Source organism: Oryctolagus cuniculus, chromosome 15 (assembly GCF_051225735.1).
Source record: "Oryctolagus cuniculus isolate XC-2025 breed Fujian yellow rabbit chromosome 15, ASM5122573v1, whole genome shotgun sequence".
Taxonomy (NCBI): domain Eukaryota; kingdom Metazoa; phylum Chordata; class Mammalia; order Lagomorpha; family Leporidae; genus Oryctolagus; species Oryctolagus cuniculus.
The window spans coordinates 27,880,879-27,899,705 of record NC_142881.1 but is presented as its reverse complement, the minus strand read 5'-3'; the positions used below and the strand labels follow the sequence as shown (position 1 = coordinate 27,899,705).

Here is an 18,827-nt window from a genome sequence, read left to right as displayed (position 1 = left end):
GGGTGCTGTTCGAGTCCCAGCTACTCCACTTCTGATCCCGCTCCCTGGATGCACCTGGGGAAGCAGTGGAGGATGGCCCAAGTGCGTGGGCCCTGCACCCATGTGGAAGATCCAGAAGAAGCTCCTGTTCCTGGCTTCAGACTTGCTCAGCTCTGGTCATTGCAGCCATTTGGGAAGTGAACCAGCAGATGAAGACTCCTCTCTCTCTGTCCCTACCTCTTTCTCTAACTCTTTCAAATAAATAAAATAAATCTTTTTTTTAATTTTTATTTTTATTTATTCGAAAGTCATAGAGTTACACAGAGAGAAGAGAGGCAGAGAGAGAGAGGTCTTCCATCCGCTGGCTCACTCCCCAATTGGCCGCAACGGCCAGAGCTGCGCTGATCAGGAGCCAGGAGCCAGGAGCCAGGAGCCAGGAGCCAGGAGCTTCCTCCAGGTCTCCCATGTGGGTGCAGGGGCCCAAGGACTTGGGCCATCTTGTACTGCTTTCCCAGGCCACAGCAGAGAGCTGGATCGGAAAAGGAGCAGCCAGGACTAGAACTGACACCCATATGGGATGTCGGCACTTCAGGCCAGGGCATTAACCTGCTGCGCCATAGTGCCGGCCTCATAAAATAAATCTTTAAAAAAAAAAAAAAAGTTCTAGAGATGGATGGTGGTGGTGATGGTTACACAAAATGTGACTTAATGCCACTGAACTATACATGTAAAAATGATTAAATGGTAAATTTTATATCATATATATTTTACCACACACACAAAGTGAAAATGAATAAGCTTCACAATTAACTTCAGATACAACACCTGCATATACATTATAAAAATGCAATCAGTTTCTTAATCTAGAAAAATGTATGACCACTCAATCATGCTGAGGGTTATTAACTGATTAAAAAGCTTTGCCTTCCATGAAGCTAATGAGAATTAATAGAAAAATGTCATCTATTTTCTGGATGTCTCAAAAGAAATTCCAGTGTAAGAAACTGGTCTTTGTTGAAAGAGTAAAATGCATCACCTTGAAATGCCTCAAATAGAGCAGACATATATATGTGGGTTGTCAGAATTCAAGAATTTACAAATCTATTGCCAGAAAAAAATGGCAGGCTGGGCAGGCAGATCGAGCAAAAAGCTCTGTCTGTCTGCTGACTTACTATGTGCTGTAAATCCCAGTTAACGCCTAGCAGTGGTCTTCACATTTTATTTTAGGAGTACTTCAGAATCTGCTGAGGATTAAGTTGCTGCTGTTTTTTTTTTTTTTTTCCCCTACTCAGTCTACTGCTAACAACTGTAGGGCTCTACTGCATCCCAAAGCCAGCTCTCTGGGAGGCTGTGAATACCCTTAACATTAAGTGACATTAGCATTAGTGTTCATAAGTGAAGGGAGAGAAGTGCTCCAACACATGCAGGAGATTAGCAAGGCAGTCAGACACCTCTAATCTGATAGCGCTGAGGATACAACCAAGTGCACTGTAATGCCATCATTTGGCACCCCTCCAGGTCAGTAAGGGAAGAGAGGCAATGACTATTTTGAGGGTGGTTTTGAAAAGGGTCCCAGAACAGCATCACCCTCCCCAAACCGCGGAGTGACAAGGATTAAGAGAGAAGTAATGAGTACACAAAATCTTATGACAGCAACAGCTGGGATTATTCACTGACCCCCACTGCAGCACCACCTCTGGGGTTACAGCAGGGTTCTAACTACTTACTGACTAGGTTGACAACTGCTTGAGAGTTGCTGCCCCTTCCCCATTTCTCCCTCTCTGTGGAAATCGCCTCATCTCTGGCTCGTGGACTCTCTGAGAAGCACTTTCATCATTTCATTTAACTTTGAGAGGAGTTGGAGGAGGCTGAGGACACGTGCCTGCTCATCATCCTTGCCCAGGCTGCCTCATGCCAGAATGGGTTCCTATTATTGGTCTGTGGCTGCCACTGCTCGAGAAAGATTTCAGCCTGACCTTCCCGAGCTGCTGGGGGCTGAGCACTGCACATGCTGACAGTGAAAATGTGTCATCTTTTTTTTTTTTTTTTTTTTAAGCTTTTTGACTAAACAGAGCTCACTGTGGTTGGAAAGTCACCTCTTCTCTCATTGCACAAAACTCAAGATGCTGGGTTCTTCTGAATAAAACTTATATAGTAAAATTGATCTGAACTGGTCCAACAGGAATAAGGCGGCACCACAAAGCACTCACAGAGAGCCCCACCATCAAAGAATAGGACTCAGGACTGCTCCACAGGCAGAGAGGAAAAAAAGAATGAAAGTCTTTTATAAACGCAGTTTTAAATGTGCGAATGGATTCTCACAGCTGGCCTCACAAAAGAGAACAAATATGTCAAAGGGAACAACTGACAGACTAATAGAGTCCTATCCATCTGGCGGAGGGAAGAGCCACTGGGGGGAATACTGAGAAGCTTCACTGTTAGGGAAATGCTTGCTTGGTAGCCCACTGGGTGGACTGAATAGCTGTTAGGGAAGGGGAACACACAGTCATACCATAGCTGGCTGGCTGGCCCTACCAGAAAGAAGCTCAGGGAAGGGTCACCATGCTGCACTGGCCAAAAGAGGGACAGCAGAGAACATGTGGGCTCCTGACTGGTTTGGAGTCCATATCCTGGCCCCTTCAAGTGGAAAACAGCATGGGAAGGAAGGAAACCATGGGAATAGGATGCCTTATTTTATGCTCTTAAAAATGGCACTTGAGTCTCAGCTTGAAACCTCAAGTTCAACCCCACGCCATGCTAAAGGCCCATCTGTACTTTTATGTAATGCAGTGCTGAGTGCAGGCGCTCTGGGAGAAAGGAAAATCAGGCCAGCCTCGAGGAAAACAAACTTGAGGCTATCTGCATCTCCAGCTCAGTCCATACCGCACAGACACTTGCTCCGGCAGAACTGCTCAAGGCAAAGGGAGCTCAGTCACTAAGGAAAATGCGTCGCCATGAGGGCTCATGCTTTAACGAGCCAAGCAGGTTCAAATTAAGCTGAACTCACGGTTTTAATAACTGGCATTTTCACCCATTTCAGAACCCTCAGTTTTTATTTCCAAAAATCAAAGTGGCTCTCTGACTAATGTTTAAAAAAGAAACATCTTACCACTCATTTTACACAATTCACCGAAGTTTCACCTAGGCATCTTCTAATCTATACAAGTAGGCAAACCCTTCAGATGGCACAAATGTGGACAGCATTGCTCTCTATTTAAAGGATGCATGCTAATTCCTCTCAGCAGCTTGGTTCTTGCCACCCCCGCTTAAAGCTCAGGCACAAGCTATCCCTGCCATCAGAGAAGAAGCAACTGCTTGATCCTTGGCATCACCTGGTCACTCTGGAGAGAGTGGAAGCTTACCTGCTCCTCTGACAGTTGGGATATGTGATTCACAGCAGCGTATGACTCAATTTTGGGGTTAAAGTGGTTGATGATGGCTCTGAAACAAAGAATTAACATTAATATAGAATCAGTTGGAAGAAGATGATAAATCAGTTCAAAGTAAAGATCGAGTACCCTCTAGGTTAGAGTAGAGGAGCATGGGGTGATTGTCGGAGGGGAAATGTCCTCTTACTGAACACAAAGGGGTCATGAATTGATCACTATGAAATGAGAGGGGCTTAAGAATTCTTTACAGAAGACAGTCAACCACCTCCGCTCTGCACATGAACTAAGGAGGAAATACCACAACCAAGGCAAATAAATAAAGGAATGAATAATTAAAAAATCCCGAGTCCTTCAGACAAGAAACAGGCCACAGGAACAAGTATTTGGCCTAGTGATTAGGACACCCACATCCCATATTAGTGTCTGGGTTGGATGTCCAGCTCCCGAGGCAGCAGGTGATGGCTCAAGTAATTGGGTCCCTGCCACCAACATGAGACCGTGATTGAATTTTTAGGTCCCACCTTTGGCTTGGCCTAGATTCGGCTGTCATGGGCATTTGGAGAGTGAATGGGAACTCTCACTCTCTTTCTGTCTCTGCCTCTTATCTCTCTAATAAAAAAGTAAAATAGGACGATGTGTGTGTGGAGGGGTGGCTGTCCACTAGGGGGCCCTAGTGTTCCAATCAGAAAGAAAAGTCTCTGACTTGGAAGAACAGGGAGGGCACTCAGGAAAGCTGGGCCAACATGTGGACTGAACAGTCTGAAGCACCTCAGCCTCATCAAGCCTAGAAGCAATCATCCTGTTTAGTAGTAGTTTTATGATGAAATTTTATTTCCAGACTTTCATACCAAAATCTGTGTCCTATTCAAACACTCCCTCTCACTCATTCCCATCCAAGGTCACTGTATCTTATCAACTCTACTCTTAAAAAAATCTCTAACATTTGGTCTAGTGCTTAAGACAACCAGCATCCCATATTAGAGTACCTGGGTTCAAGTCCTTCCTCTGCTACTGATTCCAGCTCCCTGCTAATGAGCTTGGGAGGCAGCAGGCAATGGCTTAAGTACTTGGGTCCAGCCACCCACCTGGGGGGCCCAGATTGAGTTCCTGGCTCCTAGTTATGGTCCTGCCCAGCCCTGGCTGTTACAGGCACTCGGAAAATGAATCAGAGGATGAGATCTCTCTCTCCTAATAAATACATACATAAATAAAATCTTTAAAAATAAGAAAAAACTTACAAAAAAAATCTCTGAAATCTGAAATCAACAAATTCCCCTGAAATCAGCATCTTGTTACAGGTCTTTGTCATTTCCTGCCTAGTATAGCAGAAAGAGTACAGGCCCTAGATAAGGTGCTCATGTAAATCCATACCAATACAAATAAATGATTCAATAAATGGGAAGAAGAGAAAAGGTTTTCTTTTTTAAAAAAGATTTATTTATTTATTTGCAAGTCAGAATTACATAGAGAGAGAGGAGAGAGAGAGAGGTCTTCTATCCGCTGGTTCACTCCCCAACTGGCTGCAACTGTCAGAGCTGTGCCAATCCGGAGCTAGGAGCCAGGAGATTTTTCTGGGTCTCCCACGTGGTGCAGGGGCCCAAGGACTTGGGCCATCTTCCACTGCTTTCCCAGGCCATAGCAGAGAGCTGGATTGGAAGTGGAGCAGCAGGGACTTGAATCGGCACCCATACAGGATGCTGGCATTGCAGGAGGCAATAGTTTTACCAGCTACACCACAGTGCCAGTCCCAAAAAACTTTTCTTATAAAACAACTTCAAATATGTGTGGGGAGAAGGGGTTTAATTCCTGCCCTTATTGAAAGTGGGCTAGATTTAGTGCCTTATTTAGAGTCAAAAAAGGAAAAAAACAGTACCTACAGTAAAAAAAAACCTGTCATACTCTATCACACCTGAGTAATTAAGATTAGTATCACCAGTACTGTCATGTGGATACCATGTAATTCCTAGAATAATCTGATGAGAAGGGCACTTCACCTCTGTTGTATTTTTCCAAAAACTATATCCCCAGTCTAATATAAGAAAACTATTGGATGGGGACAGGCATTGTGTTGCAGTGTTACAATTGGTTAACCTGCAGCTTGGGATGCCAGCATCCCCATATCTGAGTGCCTGGGATCAAGCCCTATCTCAGCTTCTGATCCAGCTTCTTGCTAATGCTCCTGGGAGGCAGCAGATAATGGTTCAAGTACTTGGGGTCTTGATACCCACATGGGAGACCCAGATGGAATTCTTGGCTCCTGGCTTCAATCTGAACCAGGCTTGGCTATTGCAGGCATTTGGAGAGTGAACCAGGGGATAAAAGATCTTTCTCCTTTCTCTGTCATTCTGCCTTTCAAATAAATAAATCTTAAAAAAGAAAAATATCAGATCACCTGAGGCTACGAACATTCTACAGCATACCTAGACAAGATTCCTTAAGACTGTAAAGAGCATAAAAAACAAGACAAGATCACAACAGATCAGAGGACGCTGGGGAGACATGACAATTAAATACAGTATGGTACTCTGTATTGGATCCTGAACAGAAGAAGACATTAACAGGGAGCTGGCACTGTGGCATAGCAGGTTAAGCTACCACCTGAGACATGGCATCCCATATGGGCACTGGTTTGAGTCCTGGCTGCTTCACTTCCGATCCAATTCTCTGCTAATATGCCTGGGAAAGCAGAGGAAGATGGCCCAAGTACTTGGGCTCCTATACCCACATAGTAGACCCAGATGAAGCTCCAGGTGCCTGACTTTGGCCCGGCCCAGCCCTGGCTATTGCAACTACTTGGGGAATAAATTGGCAGATAGAAGGCCTCTCTCTGTAACTCTGCTTTTCAAATGAACAAATAAATCTTCAATAAATAAATAGAACATTAGGGACCAGAGTTGTGCTACAATAGGTTACGCCTCTGCCTACAGTGCCAGAATCCCATTTGGGCAACAGTTTGAGTCCTGGCAAAACAGTGCATGATGGCCCTAGTGCTTGGGCCCCTGCACCCACATGGGAGACGCAGAAGCTCCTGGCTGTTGGCTTTGGATTGGCCCAGCTCTGGCCATTGAGGCCATTTGGGGAGTGAACCAGCGGATGGGAAGATCTTTCTCTGTCTCTCCCTCTCTGTCTGTAATTCTACTTCTCAAATAAATGATCTTTTTTTTTTTTTTAAAGAAGACATTAACAAACAAACTGGTGAAATCTAAATTAAATACAGAATTTGGTTTGTAATAACCTATCAGTGTCTTCGTGTCGATGAATGTACCATGTAAATGTCCAAAGGGGAAGACTAGGCCAAGGATACAGGAGCTCTTTGTATTACCTTTGTACTATTTCTGTATGTCTAAAATCATTCCAAAATAAAAAGCTCATTCAAATATGTGTGTATAACACAGCATTACAGAAATCAGTTTTATTTTAATATAGCTCACTGACAGGATGGTACAGTAGCATTATTTAATCTAAACCAAGCAATAAAAACATACACTAGAAACTTAAAAAAGAAAATACTGTTTTAGAATCCTCATTTGACTACTTGTTGTTCTGACTTGCTTTGGTAAGCTATGTATCTCCTTAGAGAAAAAGTAATACCTACTTTAGCACTTAGCACGGTACCTGGGAACACTACATTAAGGTACAGAATAATTTTTTTTTTTTTTTTGACAGGCAGAGTGGACAGTGAGAGAGAGAGACAGAGAAAGGTCTTCCTTTTGCTGTTGGTTCACCCTCCAATGGCCGCCGCGGCCTGCGTGCTGCGGCCGGTGCACCGCGCTGATCCAATGGCAGGAGCCAGGTGCTTTTCCTGGTCTCCCATGGGGTGCAGGGCCCAAGCACCTGGGCCATCCTCCACTGCACTCCCTGGCCACAGCAGAGAGCTGGCCTGGAAGAGGGGCAACCGGGACAGAATCCGGCGCCCCGACCGGGACTAGAACCCGGTGTGCTGGCGCCGCAAGGCGGAGGATTAGCCTAGTGAGCCGTGGCGCCAGCCAGAATAAATATTAAAAGAATAACTAAATCTTGGGGCTGGTGATGTGGCATAGTAGGTAAAGCCACCACCTGCAGTGCTGGCATTCTTATGTGCACCAGTTCAGGTCCCGGCTGCTCCACTTCCAATCCAGCTCTCTGCTATAGCCTGGGAAAGCAGAAGAAGATGGCTCAAGTGCTTGGGTCCCTGCACTCATGTGGGAGATCCAGAAGGAGCTCCTGGCTCCTGGCTCCTGGCTTCAGATCAGCCCAGCTCTGGCCACTGCAGGCATCTGGAGAGTGAGCCAGCTGATGGAAGACCTCTCTCTCTCTCTCTCTCTCTGCCTCTGCCTCTGCCTCTCTGTAACTCGGCCTTTCAAATAAATAAATCTTAAAAAATATAAAGAATAACTTAATCTCAGAAATTTCTTACAAATTTATACAACTTATATAATATCAATACATAGATTTATATAAATACTATATATATATTAAATAATAAAATTCTGGAAAAGCAATGTCAAACATCCAGAAGAATGCTTTGTACACACTTGGTACTCAATAAATATTCAATGAATTAATAAATCAAAGAGGATAGAATTGAGAGCAAGGGGAGGGTTCTGATAACATTTTTCCACACATTACCCAGAGGGGTACAGATAATATCTGCAAGTTAAGGTCGTGGCTTGGTCTAAATCCAAAGTCGGAAAGAATTTGTGGCCAAGTAGAGGTCAAATATTTTTCTCACTCAGAGGGTAAAGTTCAAGAATATTGGCAGGGATGACCACAGTGCAGAAACAGAAAAGAAAAATCCAGTATGTTAGCAAAAGCAGGTGTAGAGAGGAACTGAGAACCCCATCAAGCCAAACAGCAGTACCAACCTAGAGCTAACTCAGGGTAGAATCTGAGTCATAGCGACTAGCATTCAAGAGCCACAGAACTGAAGGGAATCATGGCTGCCAAATCAATCTACTTCAAAATCTGCACTCTGTAAAGGCATCTGCTTCATGGTTTTATGGTTTTTGTTTTCAAAGTTTCCTTAAATTTCTTAGTAAAAGTGTTTTTGGGGGAAATCCTGGCTGAAGTGAAGTAGGGCTTGAAGTTTTGGCCTAGATTTGGAAAACAGAGGTTTAAGAATCCTAGTGTTTGCCAGGGTGCAATGGAAGCAGCTACTGGGATCCAGACGGAGACACAAGGGTGCTGCTGAAACAATCCCTGGGAATGGAAGAGCTGGGGATGTTGTAGTTTTGTTCTCTTTTCACCCGAGTAATCCTTCCACAGGGAAAGAGAGCAAGAAAGAAAGAAAAGGGAGAGAAAGGACAAAGGGAGAAGCTGGAAGGGAGCAAGGGAGAGACAGAGAGGAAGTAAACCCGGGAAGGGATGCTTCAAAAGGTACTTATTTCTGTCCCTTCTCATCATTATGCTTCATCAAGTGTAGGCTGGACCCATAGATGATGTGTTGTTGAATGCACTCAGGGAATACACGCTGAGACTTTCTGGGCAATCTCAAGCGGAGGATAAGACAGACTTGCCACTCTGGGGAGACATAGTTGGAATGACGATAAAATCATCTTCCAGCTGCCCTGTGACATTCTCACTTCAGAGCTTCAGATCTGAGCAGGGCTGGTTAAGGTTTCCCTCCAGGCAGGCTGAGGGATTGTTTAGAAACCTGAGGAAAGTGGAACACTCTAAATCCAGTTAGTAGTCTATAACTCAGTACTTATAAAGACAGTACAATACCTCTGGCCTTATTTTTCTGGTTCTTTCTGTGGGAGAGTATTTACCAAATCTGAGTACTAACCTGATGTACTAGAGAGGACAGGTACTAAAAGCCAGAAGCTTTCATGCTAGAGTAATCTGAGAAAGGAGATTTGAAAGAAAAGGAGGAATAAGAAGAGGAGGAAGGGTTGAGTGAAAAATGAATGAGAAAACACAGACATTATAAAAAGAAGGCTTTCCTTCGACAAAGGTGACAAGGCAATTAAATGGGAGAAAGAACAGTCTTCAACAGCAGCCGGTGCTGGGGCATAGCAGGTTAAGCCACAGTCTGCAGTGCTGGAGGCTCCTATGAGTGCCGGTTTGAGTCCTGGCTGCTCCACTTCTGATCCAGCTCCCTTATAATGCATCTGGGAAAGCAGCAGAAGATGGCCAAGTGCTTGGGCCCCTGCCACCCATGTTGGAGACCTGGATGGAGTTCCAGCTGCTGGCTTCCACCTGGCTCTGTGGCAGAGGCCTTTATCTTTTAATTAAACTTGTTTCTAATTGACATGATTAAGGTTGTGGTAGAGGTCTCCCCAAGGTCAGAAGAAGAAAAAGGGAGGACTCTCCTGGGAATGAAATGTAGTTGTTAGCTACTTGCCTATGTAAAGTAACCATTTCAGGTTCTGCTTGTTAGTACAGAGCAATGATGTTAACCCTTGCCAGACAGCTTACACCTCAGTATATAAGAAACAAACAAAAACAAACAAAGAAAAAACCCATCTTCAGTAACTGTATCAATCCTGTGGCCGCCATGTAACATTAGAATATGCAGGTAACTATATAAGGAAGACAAAGAGGCTAAAACCATATATTTCTTTGTTCAGGGTTGAGGATTTTGGTTAAGAAATTCCACCTAGGCCTTATGCCGGCATAATAAAAGACTACTTCCTGTTAAGAAGCCTTGGTGTCTTGTCTCGGTACGTAAATCCTGCTACAGCTCAACCCCTGCCATTGCAGCCATTTGTAGAGTGAACCAGCAAATGAAAGATCTCTGTCTCTCCCACTTTATCTGTAATTCTGACTTTCAAATAAGTAAATAAATAATTTTTTTAAAAAAGAATAATAAATAAATCTTTTAAAAAAGAATAAATACTTAAAAAAACAGTCTTCAACAAATCTTCCTGGGGGAAGGGAAAGAGCACATGCAGAAGAATGAAGTTGAAGCTCCCGTCCTCACATGATACACAAGAGTTAACTCAAATGGATCACGGTTCTAAATGTAAGACTTAAAAACTATGAAAATTCTTAGAAGATACAGGAGATAAATCTTCAGAACTGGGTGAGGCAATGATATATTTTTTTAAAGATTTATTTACTGAGGCTGGCGCTGCAGTGCCAGCATCCTATATGGGTGCCAGTTCACTGCTCCACTTCTGATCCAGCTTTCTGCTACTTTGGCCTGGGAAAGCAGTAGAAGATGGCCCAAGTCCTTGGGTTCCTGCTGTGGCAGTTGCAGCCATTTGGGGAGTGATCCAGTGGATGGAAGACCTCTCTCTTTCTGCCTCTATTTATTTGAAAGGCAGAGTTATAGAGAGACAGACAGAGACAGAGACAGAGATCTTCCACCCACTGGTTTGTTCCCCAAATGGCTGCAATGGCAGGGCTTGAACCAAGTCAAAGCCAGGAGCCTAGAGTTCCATCTGGATCTCCTATGTGGGTGCAGGGGCCCAAGCACTTATGCCACTTTCCATTGCTTTCCCAGGTGCATTAGTAGAGAGCTGAATTGGAGGTTGAGCAGCCGGGACTGGAACCAGCACTCACATGGGATGTTGGCATCATAGGTGGCGGCGTAACCTGCTGCATCACATTGCTAGCCCCAAGGCAATAGTTTCTTAGATATGACACTATAAGCATAAATGACAAAAGAAAAAGAATATCAATTTGGACTTCCTTCATGTTTTAAAACTTTTATGCTATCAACAGTACCATGAAAAAAAAGAAGACAGTCTGCAGAAAGGGTGAAAATATTTGCAAAACATATATCTGATAAATAACTCATATCTACAATATGTAAAGAACTCTTACAATTCAACAATAGAAATAAAACCCAATTTTGCAGCTGGTGCCACGGCTCAATAGGCTAATCCTCAGCCTGCGACGCCGGCACACTGGGTTCTAGTCCTAGTCCTGGTCGGGGCGCCGGATTCTGTCCCCGTTGCTCCTCTTCCTGTCCAGTTCTCTGCTGTGGCCCAGGAAGGCAGTGGAGGATGGCCCAAGTCCTTGGGTCCTGCACCCACATGAGAGACCAGGAGAAGCACCTGTCTCCTGGCTTCGGATCAGCACGGTGTGCCGGTCGCAGCACACCGGCCGCAGTGGTCATTGGAGGGTAAACCAATGGAAAAAAGGAAGACCTTTCTCTCTCTGTCTCTCTCTCTCACTGTCCACTCTGCCTGTCAAAAAAAAAAAATTAAAAAAAAAAATTTTGAAAAGAGCAAAGGAATGGAACAGAAATAAGATGTTGAACAGCATTAGTAGTAAGGTAAATCCAACCAAAACTACAATAGATACTACTTCACACCCACCAGGACTCCAATAATCAGAAAGACAGTAATAAATGTTTTGACAAAGATGTGGAGAAACTAGAACCCTCACATATTGCTGGTGAGATTATAAAATGGTTCAGCTAGTTTGGCAAGTGGCTTGACAGTTCCACAAATGTTAAACACAGAGTTACATGACCCAGAAATGCTTCTCTTAGGTATATACCCAAAAGAATAAAAACATATGCCCACATAAAAACTTAAATGTGAGTGTCTTCAGGAACATAATCACATGATGGCAAAATGTAGAAACCACCTAAATGTTCACATTCACTGAGGAATAGATAAACAAAATGTGCAACAGTTGTAAGGGAGCATTTTCAGCATACTAAGGAATGATGTACCAACACATGTTACAACATGAATGGACCTTGAAAACATTATGTTAACTGAAAGAAGCCAGATTTAATAAGCCATATATTGGATCAGGATTTGTGGCACAGTGGGTTAAGCTGCCGCTTGAGATGTCCACATCGCATTTCAAAGTGCCCATTTGAGTCCCAGTTACTCTGCTTCCAATCTAGCTTCCTGCTAATCCATCAGGGAAAGCGTGGATGATGCCCCAAGTATATGGGCCCCTGCCATCCATGTGGAAGACCTGGATGAAGTTCTAGGCTCCTAGCCTCAGTCTGGCCCAGCTCTGGCTGTTGTGGGCATTGGGAAGTGAACCAGGACATGCAAGACATCTTGTCCTCTCCCTTTTCCTTTCCCTCTTGTTTTCACTCCCCCTCTCCCTCTCTGTCTCTCCCTTGCTCTGTCACTCTGCCTTTCAAATAAATAAATACATGGCCATATATTGTATGACTCCACTTATAGGAAAGGTCCACAATAGGCAAGTTTTTAGAGATATAAAGTGGATTAGTGATTGCCTGGGGCTAGAAGGAGGGCTAGGGAAGAACGGGAGTGCTAGGGAGTACAGTGTTGTGTTTTTTTTTTCCCCCAGAAAGGGCAAAACATTGTAAAAATAGGTTGCAGTGATGGTTGCATAACCTGCGATTACACTAGAAAACAATGAATTGCATATTTTAAATGGGTGAACTGTGTCACATATGAATGATTAAGGCCTTCTTGATCCCAGCAGTTCTTGGGCAGGCTGTTTACCCCAACTGACTCCCCATGGAATTCACAAATCCTAGAATGATTCACTCACCAAGAGAACTTTCCTGGGGCCAGCATTGTGTAACAGGGGGTTAACCTGCTGCCTGCAATGCTGGCATCCCATTTCAGAGTGCTGGTTTGGGTCCCAGCTGCTCTGCTTTTGATCCAAATCCCTTCTGATGTGCCTAGGAAGGCAGCAGAGTGTGGCTCCCACCCAAGTGGGAGACCCAGATGGAGTTCCTGATTCCTGACTTCAGCACAGCCTGGCTGTTGTGGCCATTTGAGGAGTGCATCAGTGGATAGAAGATCTCCCTCCTAGCCCTCTACTGTCACTACTTTTCAAATAAATACATAAATCTTTAAAAAGAGAGGCAGGGGAGAAAGAGGGAGAAAGAGAGAGAGAGAGAACTTTCCTAAAGCTTGTGTATGTTAGCGATGCTGGTAGCAGGAAGAAAAGGGCTCACTGAGCCACTGTTTTGTAAATTACAACAGATGGTGTTTCGGAAGCTTCTGGGAAGAGGGATGCATGGTGGAACAGCACAACAGGTAGTACAGATACGAGTGAGACTGGCCCCAAAAGGCACATGTGCCAACCTTATCCACAGGTGACAAGCATCAACTCCTGGAAATTTGTAGGATATCTTTAACACTCCTGCATTCTGGGAACAGAATATTGAGGGTAGTGCTGGTGGGTGAGAAAGAAGTTTCTCTTATTCTCAACATCCTTGACCTTTTTTTTTTGGAGTGATGGTTTAGCTGCCCACACCATTCAGAGTCAATCATCCATCATTCAAGAAAAGGGAAAGGAGAAAAGGTGGAAAATGGGAATGTAATTTTAAAAAAGAGATTTATTTATTTGAAAGGCAGAGTCACACACACACACACACAGAGAGAGAGAGAGAGAGAGAGAGAGAGAGAGAGAGAGATCCTTTATCTGCTGGTTTACTCTCCAAATGTCTGCAATGACTGGTCCTGGGCCAGACTGAAGCCAAGAGCTCAGAACTCTATCCAGATCTCCCACATGGGCAGGAGTCCAAGTACTTGGGTCATAACCTGCTTTCCCAGGCATGTTAGCAGGGAGCTGGACTGGAATCAGAGTAGCTAGGACTCAAACTGGCACTCTGATATGGGATGTCAGCATCACAAGTGGCAGTTTAACCTGCTGTACCACAACGCTGTCCCCGGTCAGCTTTCCAAAACCTGAGACTAAAAGCTCCATGAGCAAATTTATTTTGCTCACCAGTATATTCCCAGACCTTTAGCAAAACACTTGGTCCATTGAGAGATTTGATTTTAAACACTGAATGAATGAATGGTTTCCTTCTGGATATCCATGGTTAACAGCTAGTCTCCCAAAGTATGAAAGTAACAGAGGCCAGTGCTGTGGTGTAGCAAGGTAAAGAGCCACCTGCAGTGCCGACATCCCATATGGGCACCAGTTCAAGTCCCAGTTGTTCCACTTCAGATCCAGCTCTCTGCTATGGCCTGGGAAAGCAGTAGAAGATGGCCCAAGTCCTTGGACCCCTGCATCCGCATCAGAGACCCAGAAGGGGCTCCTGGGTCCTGGCTTTGGATAGGCACAGCTCCGGCCACTGTGGCCATCTAGGGAGTGAACCAGAGGATGGAAGACCTCTCTTTCTGTCTCTGCCTCTGCCCCTTCATAGCTCTGCTTTTCAAATAAATAAATATTAAAAAAAAAAAGGAAAGTAACAATAAAAATGCTTTATCGCCATCCCAGGAGAAAAGGTGGCTCAGATAGGAATGGCTGTCCTCCAAAGAAGGAACAAAGGTTGTCATTAAAGACAGTAGAACTTTTTCATTTTCTTAAATCATAATGGGGGCTAGAAGAACACGTTATGATTTTATTTTTATTTATTTTATTTATCTGAAAGGCAGAGAGGCAGAGGAGATAGACAGATTGATTTCCCATCTGCTGGTTCAAGCCCCAAATACTGCAACAGCTGGGACTGGGCTAGGCTAAAGCCAGGAGCCAGAAACTCAATCCAGGTCTCCCAGGTGGGTAACAGGGACCCAACTACTTGAGCCATCACCTGCTGCCTCCCAGAATGCACATCGGCAGGAAGCTGGATTCGGGAGTAATGCCAGGACTTGAACTCCGGTACTCTGATACAGGATGTGGGCGTCCCGAGCAGCGTCTTAACTGCTGCGCTAAATGCTCCTGCCTGTCATTTCTTATTAATCTGATCCCTTCTGAAAATAAGCCTAGATGTTTGTTTGTTTGGAAGAATGATAAGGTGAGGAATAGGTGCATGTGTTATATACTGGTACTGGGCCTCCTAATGCTACTTAATTAGAAAGCTTCAAAGGGGAAGGAAAAAGAAACAATGTCACAGTACAAGGAAACTGCTGAAGCCAGCCACAGTGAGGAACAGCTCTGGGCCCAACACATCTTTAAGGACAGGAATCTGGGACACCCTCCAATGCAACTGCCAACTTCTGACTACTGAAGCCAGGGGTCACTTATACACGCTGAAGTAAAATGGAGTGGACAGACGGAACAGCAAGGCTGAGCAGCAAATTGGCTGGGGATTTCTTGGTCCATTTTTAACTTACTCTCTCTGACTCATGACTTTGTAAAGCAGCTCTCTTTTCCCAAGTGCTGAGTGATTGATGACTGAGACACATAGTTAATGCTCAACTCACCACCCAAGATATGCATAGAAATGTTACCTTGAAAACATAGAAGGGGGCCAGTATTGTGGCACAATGGGTTAAGCTGCCACTTAGGACTCTCACCTCTCATAGAGTGCTGGTTCAAGTCCTGGCTGCTCCAATTCCTATCAAGCTCCCAGTGAATGTACCTGAGAAAACAGCAGAGGATGGCCCAATTGCTTGTGCCCCTGCACTCACGTGGGAGACGTGGCTCCTGGCTTCAGCCTGACCTACCCCTGACTATTGCAGCCATCTGGGGAGTAAACCAGAGGATGGAAGTTCTCTTTCTCCCTCTTTCTCTGTCACTCAGCCTTTCAAATAAATAATCTTTTTTCTTTTTCATCTAGAAGGCCAGAGTTGTAGCATAGCGGGTTAAGCCACTGCTTGTAATGCCAGCATCTCATAATGGAGTGTCTGCTTGAGTCCCAGCTGCTCCAAATGCTTGGCCCTCTGCCACACACGTGGGGAACCAGCGCACAGGTTCTGGCTCCTGGTTTCAGCTTGCCCTAGACCCGGATGCTGCGGCCATCTGGGGAGTGAACTAGTAGATGGATGACTTCTCTGTCTCTTCCTCTCTTCTCTGTGACTCTGCTTTTCAAGTAAATAAATAAATGTCTTCTCCTTCCCCCAAATGTAGGCAATACAATTTAAGAGAAAATATAGATTCTTGCTCATGCCTAGTATTAATCTGCAAAATGCACCCTCCCAGAATTTCAACTGTCTCCATGAAAAGGGGCATCTAAGGGATTTTTATGGAACAATAAATACACTTGATCTTAGCCAGAAGGCCGAGAAGCGATGGAACAATAAATAAATAATATTTTCATCTAGAAGCTCAGAACATGGTGACTGTTACATTACTGAGATACCTGGAGGAAGCAGGCTGTCACTAAAAGATGTTATGTAAATCTTTCATGCAGAAAGGGAGAAGAGGGGCTGGTGCTGTGGTGTAGCAGGTAAAGCGCCGACTGCAGTGCCGGCATCCCATATGTGCACTGGCTTGAGTCTTGGCAGCCCCACTTCCAATCACTTCTCTGCTATGGCCTGGGAAAGCAACAGAAGATGGCCCAAGTCCTTGGGCCTCTGCACCCATGGAGGAGATCTAGAAGTGAAGAAGCTCCTGGATTCTGGCTTCAGATTGGCTCAGCTCCAGCCATTGTGGAGTGAACCAGCAGATGGAAGACCCCTCTCTGCCTCTGCCTCTCCGTAACTCTGCCTCTCAAATAAATAAATAAATCTTTTTTTTAAAAAAAGGGGAGAAGAAAACCAAGAATGTTTCCAGAAAAGTTCCTGTAGCTCTCATTTCAAGTAAGGAGGAAACACAACTGGCATATTAAACATGGTATACACTGGGAATAGCCTTCCAAGTTTCACCCTAAATTCACTCCTACAAGATTTACATTATGGGGCCAGCACTGTGGCGAGGTGGGTAAAGCTACCAACTGCAGTGTTGGCATCCCATATAGGCACCGGTTCCAGTCCCAGCTGCTCTACTTCCAGTCTAGCTCTTTGCTAAGGCCTGGGAAAGCAGTAAAGGATGGTCCAAGTCCTTGGGCCCCTGCACCCATGTGGGAGAAGAAGCTCCAGGCTCGTGGCTTTGGATTGGCCCAGTGCTGGCATTGCGGCCATTTGGGGAGTGAACAATGGAGGGAAGATTTCTCTCTCTCTGCCTCTCTGTAACTCTGTCTTGCAAATAAATAAATCTTTTAAGGATTTACATTAAAGAGTTTGATTATGGGTGAGTATCCGAAGCTAAGTAGAAAGTGTGGATTTTTTTTTTTCTTTTTTTGGCAGGCAGAGTTAGACAGTGAGAGAGAGAGAGAGAGAAAGGTATTCCTTTCCATTGGTTCACCCTCCAAATGGCTACTACGGCTGGTGCGCTGCGTCACTCCGAAGCCAGGAGCCAGGCACTTCCTTCTGGTCTCCCATGCGGGTGCAGGGCCCAAGCACTTGGGCCATCCTCCACTGCACTCTCGGGCCACAGCAGAGAGCTGGACTGGAAGAGGAGCAACCGGGACAGAATTCGGCACCCCAACTGGGACTAGAACCCAGGGTGCCGGTGCCGCAGGTGGAGGATTAGCCAAGTGAGCCGCGGCACCAGCTGAAAATGTGGATCTTAAGCTCTGTGATAGGTGACTGAAAAGTTTAAATTGTCTACAAGGTGTAGCACACCTGAATGGTTATAGACTATAGGTTATTTTGTTTTGTTGTTTTAAAAGCAAGGCCTTTTCTTCATAAAAATAAATGTTGGGGGGGCCAGCGCTGTGGTGTAGCGGGTAAAAGCACTGCCTGCAGTGCCAGCATCCTATATGGGCACCAGTTCGAGTCCCGGCTGCTCCACTTCCCATCCAGCTCTCTGCTATGGCCTGGGAAAGCAGTGGAAGATGGCCCAAATTCTTGGGCCCCTGCACCCATGTGGGAGGACCCGGAGGAAGCTCCTGGCTCCTGGCTTCGGATCAGTGCAGCTTTGACCTTGAGTTGTGCTCAACTGGAGAGTGAACCAGCAGATGGAAGACCTCTCTCTCTCTCCTTCTCCCTCTCCTTCTCTCTCTGTGTTAACTCTGACTTTCAAACAAATAAATAAATCTTTAAAAAAATAAATAAATGTTTGTTTGTAACAGGCCTATTTCTGGCTTCTGTACCTCTGCTTGCTTGATAACGGCCAAGGCCACCAGGTTATTGTTCCTTCTGCCGTCTCCCAGCTGCAGTCATAGGATAACACAGGTGGAACCAAGGTCAGTGACACCACGCCTGACCCTGACTGGAAACAACTGAATAGTTACATTTTTCAAAGAAAAAATGTTTAAAAAAAAACTGGCTGAATGGCTAACCACTTCTCACTTCTGTATGCATGCTTTCTGCTTGCACAAGCCCACACACGTGATTAAATGACTGATAAGAGGGTTTGCCTTTATCTTATTTATTTTTTTATTTTTATTTTTTTTGACAGGCAGAGTGGACAGTGAGAGAGACAGAGAGAAAGGTCTTCCTTTTTCCGTTGGTTCACACCTCAATGGCCGCTGCGGCTGGTATGCTGCAGCCAGTGCACCGAGCTGATCCAAAGCCAGGAGCGTTTAACCCCCTGCTCCTGCCACTGCAACTCGACGCTGTCTTCTCTGGACTTGCTCTGTGAGAAGCAGTCACCAGCTGGCTAATACAGACTCCTAATTTGACCTCAAAAGTCTTGCTGGGGGCTGGCGCCGTGGCTCACTAGGCTAATCCTCTACCTGCGGCACCGGTACCCCAGGTTCTAGTTCCAGTCGGGGCGCCAGATTCTGTCCCCGTTGCTCCTCTTTCAGTCCAGCTCTCTGATGTGGCCCGGGAGTGCAGTGGAAGATGGCCCAAGTGCTTGGGCCCTGCACCCGTATGGGAGACCAGGAGGAAGCACCTGGCTCCTGGCTTCAGATAAGCGCAGTGTGCTGGC

At 45.2% G+C, this 18,827-nt stretch overlaps 1 protein-coding gene across 9 annotated transcripts in view; it reads right to left on the bottom strand.

Annotated features, from left to right (window-relative positions):
• Window positions 1–18,827, bottom strand: part of ARMH3 (armadillo like helical domain containing 3) — a 213,085-nt gene that overhangs the window by 35,097 nt on the left and 159,161 nt on the right. For all 9 annotated transcript variants that reach the window (XR_016221975.1, XR_016221976.1, XM_002718677.6 and 6 more), the window contains one exon: window positions 3,342–3,420. Coding sequence is in view for 7 of the 9 variants with exons in the window: in XM_002718677.6 (XP_002718723.1) it covers window positions 3,342–3,420 (79 nt within the window). In the remaining 2 variants the exon portion in view is untranslated. The remainder of the gene's footprint in view (window positions 1–3,341; window positions 3,421–18,827) is intronic.